This window comes from Amblyomma maculatum, chromosome 10, assembly GCF_055883805.1.
Source record: "Amblyomma maculatum isolate TAMU_Amacu chromosome 10, ASM5588380v1, whole genome shotgun sequence".
Classification (NCBI taxonomy): domain Eukaryota; kingdom Metazoa; phylum Arthropoda; class Arachnida; order Ixodida; family Ixodidae; genus Amblyomma; species Amblyomma maculatum.
The window spans coordinates 45532369-45555390 of record NC_139353.1 but is presented as its reverse complement, the minus strand read 5'-3'; the positions used below and the strand labels follow the sequence as shown (position 1 = coordinate 45555390).

The 23022-nt window shown below is 42.9% G+C and overlaps 1 protein-coding gene across 3 annotated transcripts in view; it reads right to left on the bottom strand.

Annotated features, from left to right (window-relative positions):
• The window catches only part of PCB (Pyruvate carboxylase), a 39186-nt gene that overhangs the window by 7337 nt on the left and 8827 nt on the right, over nt 1-23022 (bottom strand). For 2 of the 3 annotated variants that reach the window (XM_084582673.1, XM_084582674.1), the window contains exons 3-17: nt 20559-20743; nt 19086-19251; nt 17774-17919; nt 16985-17102; nt 16794-16900; nt 14977-15140; nt 13942-14104; nt 13435-13617; nt 12091-12325; nt 10685-10711; nt 9960-10184; nt 9063-9219; nt 6392-6498; nt 4141-4274; nt 3388-3637 (exon numbers count right to left, since the gene is read on the bottom strand). In XM_084582673.1, coding sequence (XP_084438799.1) covers nt 3388-3637; nt 4141-4274; nt 6392-6498; nt 9063-9219; nt 9960-10184; nt 10685-10711; nt 12091-12325; nt 13435-13617; nt 13942-14104; nt 14977-15140; nt 16794-16900; nt 16985-17102; nt 17774-17919; nt 19086-19251; nt 20559-20743 — 2367 coding nt within the window. The remainder of the gene's footprint in view (nt 1-3387; nt 3638-4140; nt 4275-6391; nt 6499-9062; nt 9220-9959; nt 10185-10684; nt 10712-12090; nt 12326-13434; nt 13618-13941; nt 14105-14976; nt 15141-16793; nt 16901-16984; nt 17103-17773; nt 17920-19085; nt 19252-20558; nt 20744-23022) is intronic. The other variant, XM_084582675.1, reaches the window with a different exon arrangement.

Here is a 23022-nt window from a genome sequence, read left to right as displayed (position 1 = left end):
ATTCCGCTTTTCTGAGTGTAGATACCATAATTATTGGTTGTAAAAGATAACATGCATCGAAATTTTCATTGCTAGTCCCCCTTTTTGGTCGGCCTGACTGCTCAGCTGATCAGCATGCAGGCCGCAACGCTTCACCACATAACATGTACTTGCGTCCTGTGGAGACTGTGTATACAGATCACCTTTGAAAATGGATGTGAACAGGGTTTGAATTTTATCTCAATTCCACTGCAATATTCTTCAATGAGAAATTCTTTGTCCAAAAGGAAGGGATATGCATAGAATCCTCTGTGACGCCGGTACTTTGTGATATCTACTTGTCTGCCGTGGACCAACGAATGTCTGACTTCATGACAGGCATGGGTGTTCTGAAAGTCCTGAGTTATGTGGATGACTACCTTTTCATACTTCAAGCGATGCTTGGATACGACTTGGATGCCCTTGTGGCCAGAAATATAGGGTTGTTCACCGCCAAAGCAAAAGATCTCAAGTTTACCTGGGAAATCCCACAGGGTCAGGAGATCCAGTTCCTCAATTTAATAATTACCTTCAGTGAATCCAGATGCGGCCCTTGCTTCAAATATAATCCACGAAGCAAGAAAAGGCTGGTATTGGCCTGTGAAAGCGCCCACTCAGCTAATCAAACATGGAATTATAGCTGGGCTTCTTCAAGCCGCACTTATCAGAAGCTTTTTACACAAATTGAAAAGCAGCGTCACAATCCAGATTAATCGTCTTAAAAAAGCAGGGTATCCTGCCAACATAATCAATACTGCAAAAAGCAAAAAGGAACGGCAGTAAGAAAGCCTCGACTGTGCCTCAGCCAAGACAGCAGGTTCAAGTCATCCCTTATCTGCACAAAATTTTGCATAACCTGAAGAAGATTGGCAACCGGAATGACGTAACTGTGCTCTTTTCCGCGCCTACTAAGCTGTCAAGAGTCTGTACCGTTCTGGACAAGAAACATGAGCAATGTGAAAAGAAGCATGGTAGTATTAGGTTCATCGAATGCTCCACCAATATTGTGTACAGCCTGTCTCTCACTTGTGGCTGCACTTACACTGGACAGACAGGCAGATGCGTCAATGACCGAATCATTGAACATAAGAGGAATGCGGAAAGCTACAAAAGTGGCAACCTGTATGACCATACTGTCTGTCATAGATGCAAACCTGTGTATGAGGGCACCATTATTCTCGCATGTGGCAAAACCAAAGTGCAGAGGGAGATCATTGTGAGGCCTTACTAACTACAAAATGTGGTGAAAAAAGTATTAGTTCAACTTCTTTAACACTCCTAGCTAAAGAGCTAGCCTTTTTAGAAGGACGTGTGATCTGCAGTGTCACTTGCTGTAACACTTATATTTGTTTGTTGTTGATTTTTTTATGATTGACGTGGCTTTTGCCTAGAAAATTTGTTTTTATTCACAGAGGTTCTTTTTAGCCTTTTGGCTGTTTTATCGCTTTTAGTTTGAAACTGCACGTTTTACTTTGTTTTTAGATGTGACTTGGCTATGCCATAGGAATATGTTATTATGTATGCTTGTCTATATGTGTGTGTGTGTTGGCTGTTTGTGCGCGTGCAGTTTTGCATGTGTCTGTCTGTCTTTGCATTTGCGGGTTTAACCTTGCCTTCATCATTCGGCCTTCTTGGTGCAGCAAGCAACCTTTGGTCTCGGTGATAAGCTGAGATATAAGCGGTTTTTGCACTGCTTGGCAATGGGTCTTTTGCTGGTTATGTTTATCGCTTTGATATCCGATTTCACTTAGATATATATGTAGGTACAGTTTCTCTAATAAAACCAGTTGGAAGTTTGCGCTTCGTCCTGTCGCCACGTCTCTTTCTTCTTCTACCTATTGCGCAAGTTTATTCCCTTTGCTAACATGAACCAACTCGCCCAGAAGAAAGTACTTAGGAAGATTGCTTATCATGCTGCGAGCCTAATTTTCACTGAAGGGAATGCCAGCAAAATGCTAAATCTGACACACTGTCCCTACATACACTCCATAAAGACCCCACTTTAGCAGAACATGTTTTCCAAACCTTTGGAGCGCTGGTTACGGGTGCAGCAGTTTCAGTTCACAGAAGTGCTGTGGTACAAGTTGAGATTGTCAGTGCAAAAAAGCCAGTGAGGATCACTGGAAGCTTGTTATATCCTGTTAGTAGGAAACTTTTTTTTTGGAAAATGACATGACATCAAATTCATGGGCCTTTTATACCGGAGCTTCCAAATGAAATGGCTATCCCTATATGATATCCATTATTTAATTAGTACAGCAAGGCTGCAGTGGGTTTCATAACTTGTCAAGCACAGTGATTCACCTGAGACAGGCCACTATCTGCAAACGAGGCTCCCTCATGACACTATAATTTCACTGAACACAAGTGTGATGCGGAAGAATGAAAAAACTCGAATGACAGAAAGAAACAATGAAAGTGAATGCTTTACTTCCCTTGCAACAGGTAGCACCCTTATTAACACTGCAATGCCCGAGGTCACATACCATGCTTTATTTGTGTTGGACAATGCAAGCCAGCCCTACTGCCTAGGTGTGTATGTTAATAGTATCTGGTAATAGCCACAATGATGCTCCACCAGTTCCTATTAGCAATGAAACCTGCCACGAAGAAAGGTTTGGTTTAATTTATTGGGTTTAATATCCCAAAGCGACTCAGGCTATGAGGACACTGTAGTGGGGGACTACAGTCAATTTTGATCCCCTAGAGTTCTTTACTATCCATCGACATGCACAGTACATGAAAGCATTGCTTTTCATCTTCGTCGAAGGGTGGCAACAAAGACACTTTTACTTAAGGCTAGATTAAATGTAGTGAAAATATGAAGTGCTATATAAAGACAGCCATTTCTGTGGCCATATTGGCTCAACACAGCCCATGACATGCAGTGGCTGAAGATCTGCAACCTTCTGGCGGTTGCTTTTTTTTATTTTCTGTTTGTGCAAAACAATCTTTTGCCTCAAACAACCTTGCAATCGATCAATTTACTCCTCTAATAAATGTAAACACTGAAGAAGTAACGCTCACATATGCTTTCTCATGGTTTCCTACTGAAAAACCAAAAGTTCTATGAAGCAATAACCTCACACAATCTCATACAAACCACATATAACCTCATACAGTGCCACATTACCATAAAATATCTTCCATAATTTATGATAATGTGCAAGATTCTGAGATTTGTATGCAATTTCTGTCAGGTAGTTATTAGGGGTTTTATGATGCAAATTGATTTTATGTGAGGTTGTTGAGAAAATTTAAGATTATTGCCTCATAGAGCATTTTTTCTCTAGGTTTTTTTTCAGTTTGCTCAGTTTATATCATAAAATGCATTAACGAGTGATACGTGGGCACAGCTGTTGAGCTTACTTGTTTTGTACTTGGAGCCCTGCAGACAAGCCACAATAGCACCCATGCTTGGCTGTGATGTCATGCCGGACATGGAGTCAACGGCAACGTCGACGACATCTGCGCCAGACTCGGCACAGGCCAACATAGACGCAACTCCTGCGCCGGCTGTGTCGTGAGTATGGATGTGGATGGGCACGTCCGGATGCCGGTCCCTCAGCGCTTTGATGAGGATGCGTGCTGCCTGTGGCTTCAGCAGGCCAGCCATATCCTATAATCAAGATAGAGTAAGTTCTCTTCTAATTCATACTGTCACCATCTTCAATGTAGAAAAGACGTTGAGTAAAAGCACTGGCATCAGGACGACTCTCATAAAATTTTCAAAGGCATCAATACAGTTGACAGCAACCAATGTCTTTATTTTATTTATGACAGGAAATTCACAAAGTAGAACTAAGCTCAGACTAATTTCTTCCAGCACAACAGTAATTCCAAAAAGAAGCGGAAGCCAAGCCTATGATACTAGTATTAGACCAGTGAAAGAGGGCTTTTCGTGGTATGCACACTGGAGAAAAAAGATGCGACCACGTCATTAATTTACATTTATTTTCTGACCACCTTGCCCTAGTAGGAGAGGTCATACACGAACTTCAAATAATTTTGCCGATACATATGACGTGCTCTTTTCGCTTTTTAAACGTTGGTTTTGTGGTCATAGCATGCTGACGACGTAAAGCACATCAAAGAAGAGTGCTCAGAGAAAAGAGTGAATACCTTCACACAGAGGACGTGGGTGCCAGCCTTGACCAGCTCGTCAGACAACTTCAGATAGTAGTCCAGGTTGTATTTTGTTCGCTCCGGATTGGAGACGTCGCCAGTGTACGAAATGGCTGCTTCTACGACAGCGCCTGAAAATTTTTAAGGCCACACACTCTGTACTGCAGTACAAAGAATAACAGCTAGCACCTTAAATGCGCTACTTCACCAGATAGAAAGCTTGTTGCTAAACTGAAAGCCACTTATTAATATACTAAAGCCACGAATACTTGTGCAGAACTAAGATTATGCTGGTGCCAGGATTCCATTGTAATCCGACCGACAGTTCGAACATATTACAGTGAAAGCTCGTTAATTCGAACCTCGATAATTCGAATTTTCGGATAATTCGAACTACACTACTTGGTCCGGCCAAGCTCCATAGAGATCTGTGTATAAAAAAACCCGTTAATTCAAACGCGAGTCGGTTTCGCTACGGATAATTCGAACTATGCGCCGCCGCGTCTGGGCGGCTTGGCGCACATCACGCGGCAAAAAAAAAAAAAAAAACACCTCCGCGATCGGTAGGCATAATTAGAGGCTGCGCACGTCCAAAAAGGGGACAGAATAAGGAACCAGGTAAAACCATGGAAGAGTGGGTAAAACTTAAATGGCGCCATGACCGGCGTGGCGGCCGGCGGCGTTGAAGGGAGGGGACGCGGCCGCGGCAAGGTCAGTGCATGGCCGCGCGGCGGCGGCTGCCTGCTCTCTTTTCTGCGCAACCTCCGTAGCTCGCGACTAAATACTCGTTAACTCCAACCCTGTTGATTTGGAAATAGGGATAAGTACTGTCGGCGCGGTCCCAGCCAATGCCCATAAAAGGCTAAATGGGTTAAACTTTTTTTTTTTTTTTTTTGCGATAGCCATTCATCCTTCCACCCATCAGTCGTCAACGGAAGCACGCGAGTCAGCCGCGATCATGACGCCGGCTTTTAGCACTGTTCGCTTTGGCGATTGGAGTGGCAGTAGACGGCGCTGTCCGCCCAAGTCGCTCATAGCATGATAAAGCGAACATACTGTAAAAGGAGGCTTGCACAACCGGATAAGCGCTGGCACTTTGCCAAGTTCGCTTTCCTCCCCCCTGCCCGAGCTAAAGTCCAAATATAAACACACCGCTATCGCCGCGCAGCATCTTGGCGCACTGCCAAGGAATGTGTTGTGGACCGTGAAGGCGCGAAACAGACGAAAGAGCTAATGACTGACGCCGTTATTATTTTTTTTTTTTTCAGATTCGTAGGCACAAATCGGGGCTGGGTGGGTTCATTATGCGAGCGAGTTCATTACGCGACTAAATACGGTACATTTACCGTAGTACAAACGGTTTTGGTGAGTTTTTTCGAGGCCATTCGACAATTCGAACATCGGATAATTCGAACTTTTTTCCCGGTCCTGTGAAGTTCGAATTAACGAGCTTTTACTGTAATATCTGACATTGCGCTTGACAAGTACAAGTGTAATCAGCAAAAATGTTTCCAGTCATCTTGAAGACTACTTCCTTGGTCGATTCTGAATGCTAAGCCCCTCTATACCAGCGACATGCAGAGAATCCATCGCGTTTTGGCTCACGCTGCGTCACCCAGATCTGGCCTGCTCGTATGAAAGCTAATAGTTGTAGTTACCAAATGGTTCATGCCTATGCCCCTAGCACAACAAAAAAGCCACAGTGTTTCTCCTCATGAAGATCTGGCCTGCTCGTATGAAAGCTAATAGTTGTAGTTACCAAATGGTTCATGCCTATGCCCCTAGCACAACAAAAAAGCCACAGTGTTTCTCCTCATGAAGCAATGTTTCCGTGGGAACGGGCGTCTTGTATGTTGGCTAGTTGTCTTTGATGCTTTGCCCTTTTCCACCTAGGTACTGCAAGAAAGCCATTGTGTTGGGTGAGCGCCGCTGATCAATTTTTCATGTTGCTAAAGCTCGTTAGCTCATGTCCGGTTGATCGCAAAACTTATTATACTACCACAATTTGTCAAAATTTCGAAAGTAGTAACCGGGAAATAGTGTAAATCTATGGGAGATTTTTTACTGCCTGCAAAATTTTGAACGTATGAAACGGGAAACCTTATGAACTGAAAACGTATCAATGAGGTTCTAGTACTGCATACCCTTAAATAAAAAATTTCGAAAAACTGTAGCCGCAAACAAGGTGCCGACAAGAAGATGACAGTATGACAAGAAGTGCATCAAGCTAGATAGTGTTGCTATTCACCTGCTTTTCCAGCAGCCTCCATTCCAAGGATCAAGTTCGGAAGATAGTTTAGGGAGTCAAACACACGGAAGATGTCCATGCCACAGTCTTTTGCCAGTTTACAAAATCTGCGAGGATTTGAAAAAAAAAAAGAGAAGTGCATGTTTTTCTTTAGCAAGAAGTTCTCAAGCAGTACGCACCAAACGAAGCGATATCATACCGGAAACTGCGCTTCATATAGCACTGCCTGACAGAAGCAGATATGCTTCGAGCGGCTTGGGAAGAGTGAAATGCAGGTGTCACCCAGACAATAAAAAGACAACCTCCCTTGTGACTTACTCACATTGAAAAGTGAAAAGCGATAGTGTGTGTGCGGAGTGGGGGGAGGGGGGGGAAGAGGGGTATAATATGAACATAGTTTTGATTTCTCATCAAAACTGCGATGAAACTGTTCTTTGTGCAACATTCGGGGTGGTGTCATACCATTTCACTTTCCATTTAGCATCCATCTGCTAGCCGGGTTAGAGACTAGTTGGCAATAAGGATTCGAAACCAACAACAAATGTACAGGGGTAGTCAAAAGTTTCCAGGCCGCGTGTTTTGCTTCTGGCCGGCATAATCTGGCATGTGAGATCCAATTAAAGCTATCAGTTATTGAGGAGGTTAGAATAACGTTTCTTCTACCCTTCACAGATATTTTGATATTTGGGGTCGTCGTAACGGCCTGACTATACCGCTCAGAAACAGACCCTGTGGCCTGGGAACTTTTGACTACCCCTGTACCTCCATGTAAGTGTAGGTGTCCACCAAGAAGTGTGAGATACTGCACCTTTCCTTTCTTGTAAACCAACTTATTTATTATTTATTTTCCTGCATAAAGACCAACTTAAAGCTTACAAAAACATCAGAAATTCAGATACCAAACGGTCGGACCGTATCAATAACGGATGCTTTACTGTCCAACCGAATACGTAGACACACGCCTATCAATGATATACAGTAAAGCCTCGTTACAAGAGGCACTCAAGGGAACCCAAAAAGGTGTCTCTCGTAACCAAAAATTCCTATCAACTCGTATGTGTGGCAGTTTAGATTCCCTTATCTAAATTCTGCTCCGTATCAGTGTCTTGTTTTGTTGCAATATGTCAGGAACCAAGAAGGAGTGCCTCCTTTTGACTGGGAAGTAAAAATGTCCTTATTGTTTCAGTCACTGTCATCAAATTCCTGTGTTACTGAAACAACAGGGACATTTTGACCTACCAGTCAAGAGGAGGCACTCCTTCTTGGTTCCCGACATATTGTAACAAAACAAGACACTAATATGGAACAAAATTTAGTTAAGAAAATCTAAACTGCCACACATACGAGTTGGTATGAGTCAGCTGCGTTGCATGAGTGCACCTGGGTTAATTGTGTCTCTTATATATAGTGACGAAATTACTTTAGGGACCTGCAAAAGTTGCCCTTAGTAACAAAGTGTCTCTTGTAACCATGTTTCTTGTATGCAATGTTTTTAACATGGCAAACATAGGAAAACCAACCAAACAAGTGTCTCTTATAACCGAGTGTCTCTTGTAACCATGTCTCTCGTAACGAGATTTTACTTCTGTGCCACTTGTGAGGCATTTTCGGGCCAACCTTTCCATCACAAGCATAGGCATTCTTGCTTCGGCCTGTTCTCATTTCTTATTATACAAGCTTGAGCAGTACAAATGTGATCGATTCCATGTGTGCCAAACAAGACTAGCGAGGCTCTTCCGACATCGCAGCTATCCTTAACATTAAAAAAAAAAAATGTAGCGCGAGACGGAGGATCTAAAAGACCAACCAGAGTGGCGTAACGCTATTCCACCTCCTCAAATAAATCAGCCTCAACAGAGCTCTCACATGTACTTGGGCACTCGCTCTCTAATCAGCTCAGATTGTGCTCCAAATTCTGCTCCAAACAAAAAAAGAAGATTTGGAGGAAAATTTAAGCTTCATCTTCAAGGGTATGACATGACAGCATTTAATGGTGCCTATCTGTAGTTCCTTTTGCAACTCCTCGTTCACATGCATGCTCTTTGCTACTCGTTTGATCACTAATCACTTAATTTGTGACTATTATCTCGCGCATGCTCTTAGCATACAGTCATAAGCTACCACATTACGTGAGAGACCAATCAACACAGATGCAGAGTCCCACTCACCAAGCAGTATGAACATGCCTGCGCTGCCTAAGAGTACCGTGTCCAAATATCCTGGGTTTGTCTTCCCCGTCACCCTTCCAATTCACCTGCCAGCTACCACCTGCCAAAGGTATGCACCTGCCAATGCTTGTGATTTCTTTTGCCTAGGGGTCATGACCTGCCAACTTGGCCATGTCATGTAGCCTCATGAAATGACACAACGTATGGCCGTTCGCTCGCAATGCAGACAGCAGATGTTTTTAGCATTTTCGCATTAAAATAACAAGACGGCCCTAAGCTCTGAAAAGATTCTTGCACATGGCTTCACGTCACAAATGTGATCAGAAGAGTACATATGTTCAGAAATGGACGTGCATTATCAAAAAAAAAAAAAAAGAAGATTGTGTATTTGTGTCCTAGCTTTGCACTGCCTCATGTCTAAACAGGAGCAGCATGGGGCTAATAGTGATCACTTTTTGCTGCTTGCAATTGCAGAGTCATTGCACCCCCCCTTCGTCACTCACTCATAGACGACATTGTCAGGGTAGGATGTGTAGCCGACAGCGTTGGCACCCCTGAGTAGCATCTGGAAAGGGATGTTTGGGATCTGGGCCCGCATCTGCTCCAGCCGCTCCCAGGGGCACTCGTGCAGAAAACGCATGGCCACATCGAATGTCGCTCCTGCAGCAATGCATGCGCCAAAACTCAAGAGATGCCCTTAATCACAAGAGTTAGATATAGTGCATGCTTAAAAAGGGCAGCGAATCTTTTTCTGTGTTCCTTGGCAGGCAGGCTGTGAATCTCCCGGTGGCAAAAAACCATACCTTGCAGTTCCACCCTCCAATGTGCCTACCAGCTTTCTAAAGGGCAATTTTAGTTAAAATATATATCTTTGTGGAATTCCGGACACCAATTTCAGAGCATCAGTCCAAATTACTTGAATTCAGTCCCCAATAGGTGAAATAAATCTATCTGAACTGAACACAGGTAATGAATAAAATTTTCTCCCTCTTATGATAATATTATTAAGAGGCTCGAAAGTCAAAACCGTTTCGTACATCAAGCTGTTCACGAAGCACATCAAAACATCGCAAAGATTTTGCCTTATTAAGCAGACAACTGAGCAGTATTGTTCGGTAACTACCGTAATTACTCGATTCTACGTGCTTCCTGTCTACGTGGTTTTCCTAACAAAAAAGAGGGCCCTTAGATTCACATGCAAGCAATTCTTATACGAAATTTTTTTTGCGAAGTTAGGGGGTGTGCTTAGAATCGGGAAAATACGGCAAGCGCTTAGCAGCAGCATTCAACATGTTCAAAGAGGCAAATTTCCCGTAATCAGTGACGCCACTTTACAAACTTTGAGCACCTTAGTTACGTTCAACTAACAAAATATGCGCTGCAGGCTAAACAGTACTCACCGCCCCAGTTCTCCAAACTGTAGAGCTTGTTGAAGCTGTGCGCCACAAAGGGGCTGATGTTGAGCAGGTCGATGGTCCGCACGCGCGTCGCCAACAGCGACTGGTGGGCGTCACGGAACGTCGTGTCCATCAACAGCAAGCCATCGTGCTGGCGCACTTTCTTAGCAAACGCTTCCGGCCCTTCTTTGAGCAGTATGTCACGCAGACCCGGTGGTGGTTGGGAACCTTGAGCGGAAACAAGCAGCGGAGTAAGCAAAGTAAAAATTAATAATAATAATAATAATAATAATAATAATAATAATAATAATAATAATAATAATAATAATAATATTAATAATAACAACAAAGCTGAGATGATAGGCTGTGCTTTGATTATGTGTGCAGGGGCAAAGGGATTCTGGCAGTTCCAGCTGCTTGTGTCTTTCAGGAAAAGATAAAAGAAAAGGAGAAATGGCTGCTTAAATCATGCCACACGTTTTTGACGCAGTCCAGTTTTCAAGTGCCTTCTAAAAACTTCGCAACCAGTAAAATGTTATCACACCAAAAATAAGTGAAGCTGGGAACAAGCACAACAGCAAAAAGGACCAAAGCAGACATTCAGAGAAAGGAAAAACGCAAGTGCGGCATCATGAATTTACGAGACAAACAGTGCATGCAGAGTTTGGGAGGTTACAAATCGTAATCGGTGTTGTAGTAAGAGAAAGGTAAAAAAACGCTGGGTTTACCAGGTTTGTAATTCTCTTTGCCGGGCCCTTCCAAAGGAGGCAAAGGAAAGAAAAATGGACAACGGTTAGGATGGCGACAAACAGACAACGCGACAAAGGCAAGCACAATCGGCCTTTTTCACAAGGCCGCTCTGCGCATGCGCGCCTCTCTCCTGGTTGAAAACAAACCACCAACCCCAGCTGCGCATGAGCAGTTCTTGGCCTCCATGATCAGCGCAGCCGTAGCTGATCTCGGAGGCCATGTGTAGTTAATATTTGTGACAGGCGTATGCTATAGATGGCGATAGCTGTCAAGAACACACATCGTCATTTCACTGGTGCCAAGGACATTTTCAACCAGTAGCAGACGAATTTTCAACCACTCCTAGAGGGCGCCACATTCTGTGAAAATGGCGGATTCCCCGTCCCAGGTAAATTTCCATCCCCGCACAGAAAAAGCACATAGAGACACACGTACAGGACACCACCACCTGCTAAGCATCATATACTCAAGTCCATCATACGGAGAGTACGGCAAACTGTATATGAGGAAAGCGCGCTTAAATACCACAGCTGACCAAACAGCAGGCACAATTGAACTCAAGTTTCACATAATTGAACAGTTTTGCTGAAAAGTGGTCCACACAAAGCTGTTACTGGTTACTTTATTCACCAATTTTGTGCGACAAAGGTAAAGCTCTCTGTGACAATGCTAGACCAAAGATAAAGCTTTCGGCTTCGTAAGTAGAAGATTGTGCCGTCTGCCATCAAAAGGGAGATAATCGATAGAGTAGGAACGCAGTCTAAGAACGTAGTGGCAAATGTCATTCAGAAAAAAAAAAAAAAGCCTACCAGCCAATGGCAGACCTAATGTCTGAAGTGAGGTCGGATAACGGGTTGACACCGTTATCCGTTAACGGGTTGGCATGCAGCTGACATCGTTAAAGGGTTGACATGGAGAACATATGTGCTGAGGAGCATAGATGCTTCATTCGCAAGTTGTCTCACAAGTATAACTTTCATATTTTCTATCTTGGCATGAGGTTTATCCCTCATAGCTGACAACGCACAGTTAGTTTCAGAGCACCACCGTACAGTGCAAGTCACGCTCAAAGGGAACATAGCAACACATGGCCCCAAGTTCTAGCAAGCACCAGCAATGCACAATCACAAAGCTTGAGAGAAAGAGCCTAAAGACATGCTCCTGCTTTGTGTAAAAGCCTGGTTTTGTCCGTGCTTTCTTTCTAAGTATGACACACTGTTCTTTGTTGGTTTAGCACATTATTGACCTTAATTTGTTCCAAATAAACCGAGCATGCTTCTGACATGAAGCAATTGGTAATGCTGGAAACCTATTCCTGAAGCACTGCTGCCAACACGAGAAGCTGAAAAGCAGGATGCCCGTCGCCAGTCTTCCTGACACTCACCAGCCCCAATCTCTGGTATGATTGGAGTGAGGTCGGATGGCTTCAGTGGGGTCGCCAGTGGGGTCATTGGACCATTCACCATGACATTGCCGAGATAATAGAGCAACTTCTGGGCCCTATTCTGCGATGGCATGAAGTAGAAGAGCTCGGGATGTTCGTCGATGAAGTATGTGTCGACATTGGAGCTGAGGAACTGCTCGTTTTGGAATACGTTGAGCAGGAAAGGAATGTTTGTCTGCACGAAAGAAATGGCCAAAGAAACAATTGGGGTCACTGGGCTGATTTAAGAGTGCAGTATATATAGGTTGCTCTGTGTTCAATAAGCTAGTTGGCTCTTTGCAAAGCACCTAGGAGTGGAGTAATTCGAGAGCAAATAAAGACATAACAACCAGATGGCTGAACGAATCAAGAAATTAATTAGTTACCCTTACGTATGTATGCGGCATCATGCCACGAATACGACATTATTACAAAATGTTGCACTGGGAAATGAATAGATAAAGGAGCTACTGAAATCAATAAATTATGAGCAAATCAATTAGAGTGAACAAGCATTCTTGCAAAGAAGTAAACTGAATGGCCAAGCAAACAAATTTAATGTAACAGTAAATGAGGAAATCCAGTAATGAATCAAATGAGGAGGAGCTTTTGCACCACAGAAAGGTTAACTATGGGTTGGAAGTAACACGCTGCTGCTCAGAGGGAGCATCCAGAATGTGACATGTTCCTCCACCCAAGAATTACGGATATAGCTTGGATACAACAGTAGGTTGCAATTAAATGTACCATTCACATTGCTTTACATGCTTCCTTTAACAGTGCAAGAAATGCAGTCACATAAGCAGATAACCCCCAACCTTCTCCACTTGCACCTCAGCAACCCATTCAGAGGAACGACCATTGTGGCAAAACAAAACTTTCATTGGTTAAACTCGTCAATTGTGTTTCAGAAATTCTTCAATATAGTAGAAAAAACAGGATTAGAGAAAGTTTAAATATACAGACCAGTGAACAGTTAGTTTAGCACAATGAGCAGCCCAAAAGGACCAGTACTGTAACACAAACAATCACATAACGCAGTCACGTTTGTTTCCCCGTTCTAGCCCTTCTGTGCTGTTTATTACACGCTAAATGTTTACCAACTTGCCCAGTTTTCTGGTGTACTGAAGAAGAGTTGATTCAGTTCATGCTTATGCATTCACAATTTTTTTTTTGTGTGATGATTGCTTGCATTTATTCTAAGACAGTTGTATGCAAAATTGAAAAATAAAGAAAAACCTCTTATTTAGATATTTGGAGGAGGGGAAAAAAGGGGGAGGGGAGGAAGGTTCGAAGCAGACAGACCTTGACACCCCGAACTCGAAACTCGCGAAGGCAACGGTTCATCTTGGCTGCTGAAGACCGCATGTCGTGGGCATGAGAAATGACTTTGACAAGCAGCGAGTCGTAGTAAGGAGAAATGATGGCGCCTGCAAATGCTGACGCACTGTCCAGCCGGATCCCAAAACCTTCTCCGCTCCTGAACACCTGTCGAAGAAACAAAGGAAAGATATTGTTCACCGCAACCCAGAAGATAATTTTCCTGGCGTGAAAGTTGAAAGAATAATGAGGGAAGTATGCGGCATCCAAACAACCAGCAGTACCTTAGTATCACAAAGCATGTTCCAAGAGATGAAAAACGTAGCAAGGGACATTTAAGAATTCAGGTGAGCAAATGAGATTAGGAACTGTTTGCCGATATAAGGTGGCCGCAGCTGACAGAGGACAGGGTTACTTTTAAGGATAAGGAAGGGGCTTTTTTTTTCTTTAGCTCTTTTGCAATGCAGTCCACATAAACACACACACACGCACCTCTATTCGTCCAGTGTCTGGTTGGAAGTTCTTGGCTGGGTCCTCCGTGGTGACCCGGCATTGTATGGCGCAGCCCTTAGGCACAATGTTCTCCTGCACCAGACCCATGTCCGGCAGCAAATGGCCCTCGGCTATCTTGATCTGGGACTGCACCAGGTCAACACTAGGGTAGGGCCCAAGCATAACCACAAAGTCACGGGGAAGGAAGGTGCAACAATCAAAAATAAATCAGAGCAGTGCCAGTGCACCTTTCAGCTGGCTCTGCTGTAAGTGTTACAAATCCACATAACTTCTGACTTGGCAAGTCAGTGGCATGCCACGGCTGCAACGACGATGGCAAACTGCGGGTTGTGGTATGGAAATGTCCAGATTTCTCAGATTTTGCTTATTTCCCTCTAAAATGCTGGAGCTGCATCGATGGTGGCAGGCTTTTACACTTTTACGAGAAAAATAAGGAAAAAAAATAAAACGGTGCTCACCTACCCCACCATTAAAAGCAGCTGCATGAAATTTCGCATTATTCCCAATTTAAGCAGGAATTACAGTTTTCTTTGCTCAGGCATTATATTAAACAAAACAATTCTACACCTTAACTTCGTTTTTCTTCTCTACACTTGTGCATAAACACAACTGGAACACAAAGAACTTTTGCAGCTGCATCGTTACAGCTCAATATGACGCAATACATCAGTTTTATTTTCAAAGAGCCAATTTTACTGTGTAAGCAAGAGTGTTCTTAATGGCAACTTGAGTGCAACTTGAGAGCAACTTGAGAGCAATTTGAGGGACATAAGGATTTGGAGTTTCAAAGTTAAGCTTGCCCTATCTGCTTCAGTTCAAGTAAACTTGCTTCCTCTGTAGTACTTTGAGCAACAGTATTCTTGAACAAATCACTGTTAAGTCAATCGTACTCACATTTAAAATGAATGTGCATAAGACACCATATGCAACAGTATTATGCGATAAAGTGAACATTATGTAAACCACGACCTTCACCAGGAGAAACAGCATCAAGTATAAATTTCGTGCACTGACCCAGTAATCTCTTCGGTGATCGTGTGCTCCACCTGTAGTCGGGCGTTGACCTCAATGAAGTAGTGACAGCCTGTGTCATCTAAGAGGAACTCCACTGTCCCTGCATTCTCGTAGCCAACATGCTTGGCAAGCCGCACAGCATCGGTGAGCATGGCTTCCCTAACCTAACCAAACATAAAAGGCCAAACTCAAGTTCAATGACTGAGAGCAATCAGAGGGCAAGCACAAACAGCAAGGGTGAAGTAGAACTTTTTTAAGATTCCTCGATTGCTTATTATCAGTAATAAATGCTTAATATATACATTTTAATTGACCTAACTTGATCAAAGCACTGCACTGCAATTAAACACAGTGCAGTTGATACACGTTTGCAGCTTAACGCATTAGTATTATCACAAAAGCCAGCAATAATGCTGTAATACTAAAAAAAAAAAAACTGCTACCATCAGATAGAAATTCAATTAACTAAAAATTATGGCGTACAAATAAAACAATTTCTTATGAGCTAAAAGCGAGCACCATACAAGAATTTCTAAGGCCAAGAAGCGTATTCTTTGATGCCTTCATTCAGTGACCTTTGTGGGTTTGTTGAAAGAACAACCAGTACTATATGCCCTGACAGCTCCTGAGCAGATTAACTGAATATAACATAATATATTCGTACAAAACTCCAATGCAACAAGAATTATGAGTAATTACAAGACCCAAAGAGATCAAGTAGAAAAGCACACCGCATTGTGTTTTATCACAGCACCCTTTTTTTTTTTTTTTTTTGTCATCAAATTATGGTCAAAAGGAAAAGATAAACTCGGAGTATTGACATAAGACCAGTGTCCTAAGCGTAGGGTAGTAGCTTCACAGATTATGCAGCTCAAATTCGACACAACACTGCAGATGCAGGCTTAAGAGGTGCAGGTGGGAACAAAAGGCAAATGGAGCGTTCTATTTCCTTTTAACATTTTTCATGCATTGCCTATTTGAAATTGACAGCTTTAGTATGTGCAGGCTGGTAGTACAATCGAGTGCACTTTCACAGGGACAAATGTTTTCTTACGTCCAATACAGAAGGCGTGACTACAATCAGAACAAAAAAGTGTGCCGATATTGCTCATGTCCGTGCCTGTACATGTTCAACATAATGTAGCCAAGATTCTTATGCAAGATATACAGTGGATTCTGACGAAATGAAGCTAGCAGGGTAAAAAAAAAAACATTCATATCGTCCAAAATGCACAAAATCACTATGTAGAAGGATGGGAGAATCATGCACGCAAAGCTGTATATGGCTGACAGCATTCATTTACGCGGCTGCACGCCACTGGCCGAAATGGTAGGCCTCTACCATTTCGGTGGACCGCCTTTCTCCTTTCTTTCCCTCTTTTTTTTCTTTCTTCTGTTGCTCAGCTACAGAGTTTTTGTGGCTGTATGAGGAAGGAAAAGAAAATGTAGGGGCCTGCTACTGGCTCTGTAGCTGAGCCACCTTCTGTGGCCTTCTGAGCCTTCTGTGGCCACAAAAACAACAACAATTTATGAGAAAAAATGTGACCTTGACCTGGTTAGGTGTAGATGTCCCCCCAAAAGTATAAGGCGCCTTCCTTTCCCCAAAACCTAACTTAAAGAAAGAAACATTATGAAAAAAAAACAACAACCCAGGGATTTAAAAGACTGTTGTTACATAACAGGCTATGGGTGTTACAAAGGCTATCGCTACAACACTCGCAGCTTTCACTCTATCGCTTGGTTCAAGCTATGCTTAAACCCCCACGATTTGTTATTTACCTGTCTTACACAGATTTCTGACAGAGAGCAAAGCCCACCTTAGGGTCAAGGTTGGCAGCAGGAGCAATTTCAACGACCTTCTGGTGGCGGCGCTGCACCGAGCAGTCACGCTCATAGAGGTGCACCACATTGCCCGCTTTGTCACCTAAATGGGATAAAGGAGAAAAGTTAGGAAATGAGACGATTAAGGACCAATAGGTGACCAGTTAAAACATATGCCATAGCTTACCCAGTAGTTGAACCTCTATATGACGTGGACGGACGATGAATCTTTCAATGAACATAGCGCCATTTCCAAAGGCAGCTTTGGCCTCTGATGTAGCTCTCTGGAAATTCTCCTCCACTTCCTAGAGAGGGAGGGTAGAAAGTTTAGAGTTGCCATGAACACTTAAGATCATGCCACCATGTAAAAAATTGCATAAATCAGTGCTGTAGCAGTCCTCAATGCAGAACTAGGTTCATGAAAGGAAAATTTGCTTTTTATCCAAAAGCAGGTGTGTGACTATGAAAAGAAGCTTTCTTTGACAACTTCTTTCGAAAGAGATGTTTTTTTTTTTTTAGGAATAGCCTTTGGTTATGGGGCTATGGGTCTAAATAGTGTTGCGCACATCCTTACTGTGCTTTCAAGGGCAAAAAAAAAACTGTTTGAATTTAAAAATAAACAGTTCAGTTAAAGAAAAGATTTGCTGACCTAGAAGTAGAATCTGAGGGATCAATCAGCTATGCACAATGCTATACACATAAGGCCAGTTGGCAATATAAAATGCAATATCGGCCAAAAAATAAAAAAAGTGGAAGCTTTAAATAAATTTTCAAGCAAATTAGTTCTGCAGAAATCATAAAACTAGTGACAATTTGTTTCCAGTCAGTCAGAGACGCCCTTCAAGGTAAGCAGAGAGCTAGAGATATGAATATCTGGCTTTGATAAGGCTGCAAACAAAACATGGATTGAGGACCATGAGACCCAAATAAGAAGCTAGGTACGCAATATAAGGAAGTGTGCTCAACTGCTACTTACACTCATTTCCTTGACCACCCTCATTCCTCGACCACCCCCGCCGTAGGCAGCTTTGAAGATGACTGGCAAACCGTGCTCCTTACAAAATGCCATGGCTTCCTCGGTTGTGGAAATGGGCTTGTCCGTGCCGGGAACAACCTTCACATCTGTGAAGCATTGAGAGAGGAGTGTTGAGCTCAGATAGAATGCACTAAGCAAACCAGACAAAGTCTAAAAGTCACTAACCATTCAGTTTCAACTTTACAGCTAAACGTGCGAGTCAGTGATATATACCAAAGGGCAAACAGGGCAAACAGACAGTTTCGTAATTCATGAGCATGACGACTTTCTTATCGCCACCAACTTTGCAAAACAAAAGAGCCAGAGCACTCCCGAAATAGGAGTGTCAAATCTTCATGCGGAACTGGGTCAGTGAACCATGATTTACTTAACAAGACTGCACAGAGTAGAAACTTTGACTACACTGCCTTATGCAGGGAATCAGCGGGCCCAAAATGTTCGAGACCGATATGAACCAGATTTAAACAAAGAACTACTGCTCACCTCCAACATCGTCCTAGTTTGACAAATTGTATATTTATCTTAGTAAAGAGCCCTGCTTAGCGCTAATTGGACAAAATGATCATCACAGAGGAAGAGAAGCAGTGTACCGCCCCCCCATAATGAAACAGGACTATACAATGAGTAGCAAATTGTAATGTTATCCACAAAAGTTTATGCTTAATGTGAATGCTTAAAATGGGAACAAATCTGTTGCCAGGCATCAATACAAGCAAGTGAAGCGTGCACGCCCCTTCATACCTGCTAAGGCATTCGCGGTAAACTGCTAATGTGGGAGTACAACCAAACTCAATATTTCACTGCATAAATGCGTCCCACGAACCTTTGCTGCCAACTGTACACTTATGGAAGAGTATGTAAAACATCTATACACTGCCCTTCCGTGTATAAAACATTCAATTCATAGAGCTTATGCACCACAGGATATTAGTTTAAACCTACTACCGATAACCTTAAGCTTGGTAACTCCCAGAATGGGCAGATTTTTTTTTTTTTATAGTATGCCAAACAAATGCAGCTCAACACGGGCAACAGATTACAAACAGAAACAAAGTGGAAGCATTTCTAAATTCTTTTGCCTACATTATTGGGGATTAATTTGGCTTCCATTCATCTCTTTTAGAGATAACACTTCAAGCACAGCTTACCGTCCACTCCAGTGTCGCATTAAATTTTCTTCAGTGAAACTACAAAATGCAATGCATCCAAGCATTCCACCCTTGAAACTTGGAAGAGTCTAGTTGCCTCATACTTGCACTGATCGCTGACTGCCGGGCGGCTATCTTGTCTCCCATCTTGGCCATGACATCCGGTGTCGGGCCGATGAACCGGATCCCGGCATCGATGACGGCCTGAGCAAAGTCTGACCTTTCCGACAAGAAGCCATATCCTGGATGGATGGCGTCGACATGGTTTTCCTGAAGGTAGGCAATGTCACGAGAGTCATTCAGGGTGAAGTAGAAAGAAGGTCATCACTACAGTAGACATCGTCAGCCTAACCATACCACCTGACACTGCGGTGAAATAGCCTGGCCTAGAAAGACTAGTGTCACTAATCCTTCCAGCAATTGTTCCATTGTGGAATCCACTAACTCTCTGCTCTGCCATCCATTGCTACATCTTCCTTCTATCCATTAACATCACCATTATAAATAACATAGAGGATTATGTTATCTGCACAACATGCCTTGTGCTCGATTTTTATGCTACATGTCCCACCCCGCCCATTTCCTCTTTATGCTTTCAACACGGGTATCAATGATTTGCAGCTGTTCCCTTCCCTACCTCTTCTCATCTTCTTGTCTCTTTACAACACCCTCCCTCCATGATGATATGGGCACATATGACTAAACCTCAAGGGCTACGGACACCTAGCTCACTTTAGCTGTATGTGTTTTTCTTTCTGTAATGATGCATAAGACAATAGAATAACCTACGGCCACTCGATAATTTAAATCTGAATTTCTTCTCTCATTTGGTTTCATCAGCCGAACAATGGCTGTGATGCACAAAAATAGTATTTAGGTCACAGATATAAAAAAAAACAACTGAAGTACAACCACTGATACATTATTGTTTGTCATCCTAGCTCTTGCAGAAGGCTGACTGGAGCATTGCAGAGAATTAAAGCTAAGTATCAGAAACTTAGCTGCAGCTTTTTCATACTTCACATAATCTAACCAAATTTTACAAGCCACAGTCATCATTTGATTCCTGAAATCAAAACTGAAACAGCACCCAGAAAAAATACAATTATAAATTATCTATCAGTTGTAGGGGTACACCAGGGAGTTATCCGTGTATACTAAAACCCAACACACCAGGTGAAAGAAAAAAAAGAAAGATTACATTTAGCATGGTTAGGCCAATCGCGAATTAGATGCGTTAACACCCGAGTCTTTACTGCGGTTCTGGGTCATGCACACTCATTAGCATTGTATCATAGACTAGACTATCACATTAGTTCATGCAAAAGACCTCCTGACATAAATATAAAGCCTCATTTAAACCAAGCCATACTAACGTGCCTACATGGCCTAGGAGTAATGCGTCTAACGCAGGACAGAAAAGTCTAGCTGATTTCGGTTTGCATCTCTGAAGCGCTGCACACGCTGGCAGCTCCTAAAGGACCAAGCAGGCAATAATGTGATGCCTGTACTCCTTTAAGACTGCCCAAAAAGGACATATGCATGCCTTCTACACACTTCACGAACAACATGGTCACCTGAGCAATCCTGATGATTTCAGGGATGTTCAGGTAGGCTTCCACAGGTGACAGGCCCTTCCCTATGAGATACGCCTCATCCGCCTTCTGTCGATGCATGTGCATTTTGTCCTGCTCCGAGTATATGGCCACAGAGTTGATGCCGAGTTCATAGCACGCCCTAAAAACCCGAATGGCAATCTCGCCTAAAAGGAATGAAACACAAAGGCAGGGCATGAAAGTGGAAATAATTCACAAGGCATTGTATACAAGACAACCACTGCAAGTCATTCCTACATGATTCTAAGATATCCACGCGATATGTCAAGGAACAGTTAAGACAATTTTACTGATCAGCACGGTTAAAAGGCTATAGATTTACGAAAAAGTAATTCCGTGCTACAATATATATCACAATGCCCTTGAAATTATTTCTTTCTCTAAAACAGTCGCAAGAAGGATGATCTTTCCCGCTAAACGTAAGTGTGCATGAGAATTATTGCTGCAGTAATTAAATCTGCTGGAATTTTACCTGACGTTGGCAAAATTACAGTTCTGAAATTTATTTACCACCAGCAAAAAAATGTCACAAATTTTACCTAGCATGCTGAAGTGAAATCGACATTTTTATTGATCTACAATTTAAAAACACGAAAAATAACAGCATATATGGCGGCAAAAATTTATTGTCAATAATCGGAGTTTATTTTGTGGAATTCAGCCCACTCACAAGGAATGAACAAAAAAGAAAGTAACGCCATTTTTTTTCCCGCTAGTACTAGTACACCAGCACATTCCAACTGGCAATGTTAGGTGAGGGCAACTCTAACCTTTTTGGCCCTGCCTAGTTCAGTCTGCTCCAAGATCTAGAATCATCATGACTGCTGCTTCTGTGAACCTCCTGATAGCAGTGCCCCAATGCGTCATGGAGTCAACACTTGTATCATGGTACACGGTCAAGTTCTGTGTCAAACTGAACTAAGTCTAGTCGGCGCCTACAAAATCCCTCAACAAACCTACAGGAACTCTGCTTTGTCACATCTACAAATTTCAAGGTGGCTGAAGTTGTTCAAATAATGCCGCGAAGAAGATAACTATGAATCCTGACAAAAATGTGGCATGCTCTTATCTTTTGATCCCCCATCGTTGCATGAGCATGCAGATGATATCAAACACCCAACAATCTGACAACCACCATGCACGGCATCGTTGGCAACAATTTGAATATGCCGAAAGTGTGTGTGTGCCAAGCTGGTTCTCAAACCGTCGGCTGATGACCACAGGAGACCCGAGCGGTGACTGCGAGTGAACATTTACAAAGTGTTCAAATTGAACCCCATTCTTTTTTTGTTTTACAATGCCCTTCCGTCAGTACTGAAATACGGGTATTTAACAACAGCCCTGAGACGAAGTGCAAAAGTTCTGAATGGCGCACATTGGAGTCCTCGTGCTCCAAAAAAGGGAGAATGAGCAAGTCTACAGTTAAAAGCGCGCAATTGTCTTTTGTGACACCAAGCGAATAGTTCACAAAGAATTTGCACCTTAATGCAGACAGCCAATGCTGCCCACTAGGTGAATATGCTCGAGAATATAAAGAAGATAGAGGCCACCTAACTACGAAAGAAGATTGCTGATACCCGGCAGCAGCGTCGTGAAAATGCTCCCTGGCATACTCCGCTGCATGGCCAGGAGTTCCTGGCCAAGCACAACTTGGCAATGCTGCTCCAACCCCCATACAGTCCTCACCTGACTCGGGCAGAATTTTTCCAGGATTAGGAGCTGACCTAAGAGGGCTCCATCAACATGATTGAAATAGCCGAGACAATGGCCCTACTCAAGGTTCTCTTCGATGCCTTCCCGGATGCACTCACTGCTTGGCAGAATTGTTGGCAAAAACGCTTAAGTGCCAAAGGAGAGCACTTCGAAGAACTTTAAGCATTTGCAGTGATATCCTGGACAATATCTTTTCTGCAGACATAACTGCATTACTTTCTGGAGACATCTCCTATGTATCAAATATTAATGTGATTCACATAAAGAAAAATAAAACTAAGAAAATTCACAGAAGGTAAATGCGATTCATGCACCAGAGTATGCATTTGCATAGTACATAGCATTTTGCCTACACGAAGAGCTACTGCTGCTAACATATATTTCAGCGAGTTGCACCATCCTGGCCATCAATCATTGTGCAAAACACAGAGCCCCTTCTCCACTTTCCAGATCCAATCCATCAATCACAGAGCAGTACTTGTGCAGTGCCCGCTCTCCACTATCCTCACCCCTCGACTTTTTGGCGGCCGCGGTTTCCCTCCCGCTACGTACACGTGTTGCCTGCTTCCCTTGCCTCCTCTCCGTTAAGACTTTATATGCCAGGCCCCGCAAGATATTTTTGGAATAATGACTGATGCATTAAAAAAAAAAAAAAGGAACTCGACAATTAGGCCCTTGAACCTTCACAATACAGTAAAATCTCAGTGATACG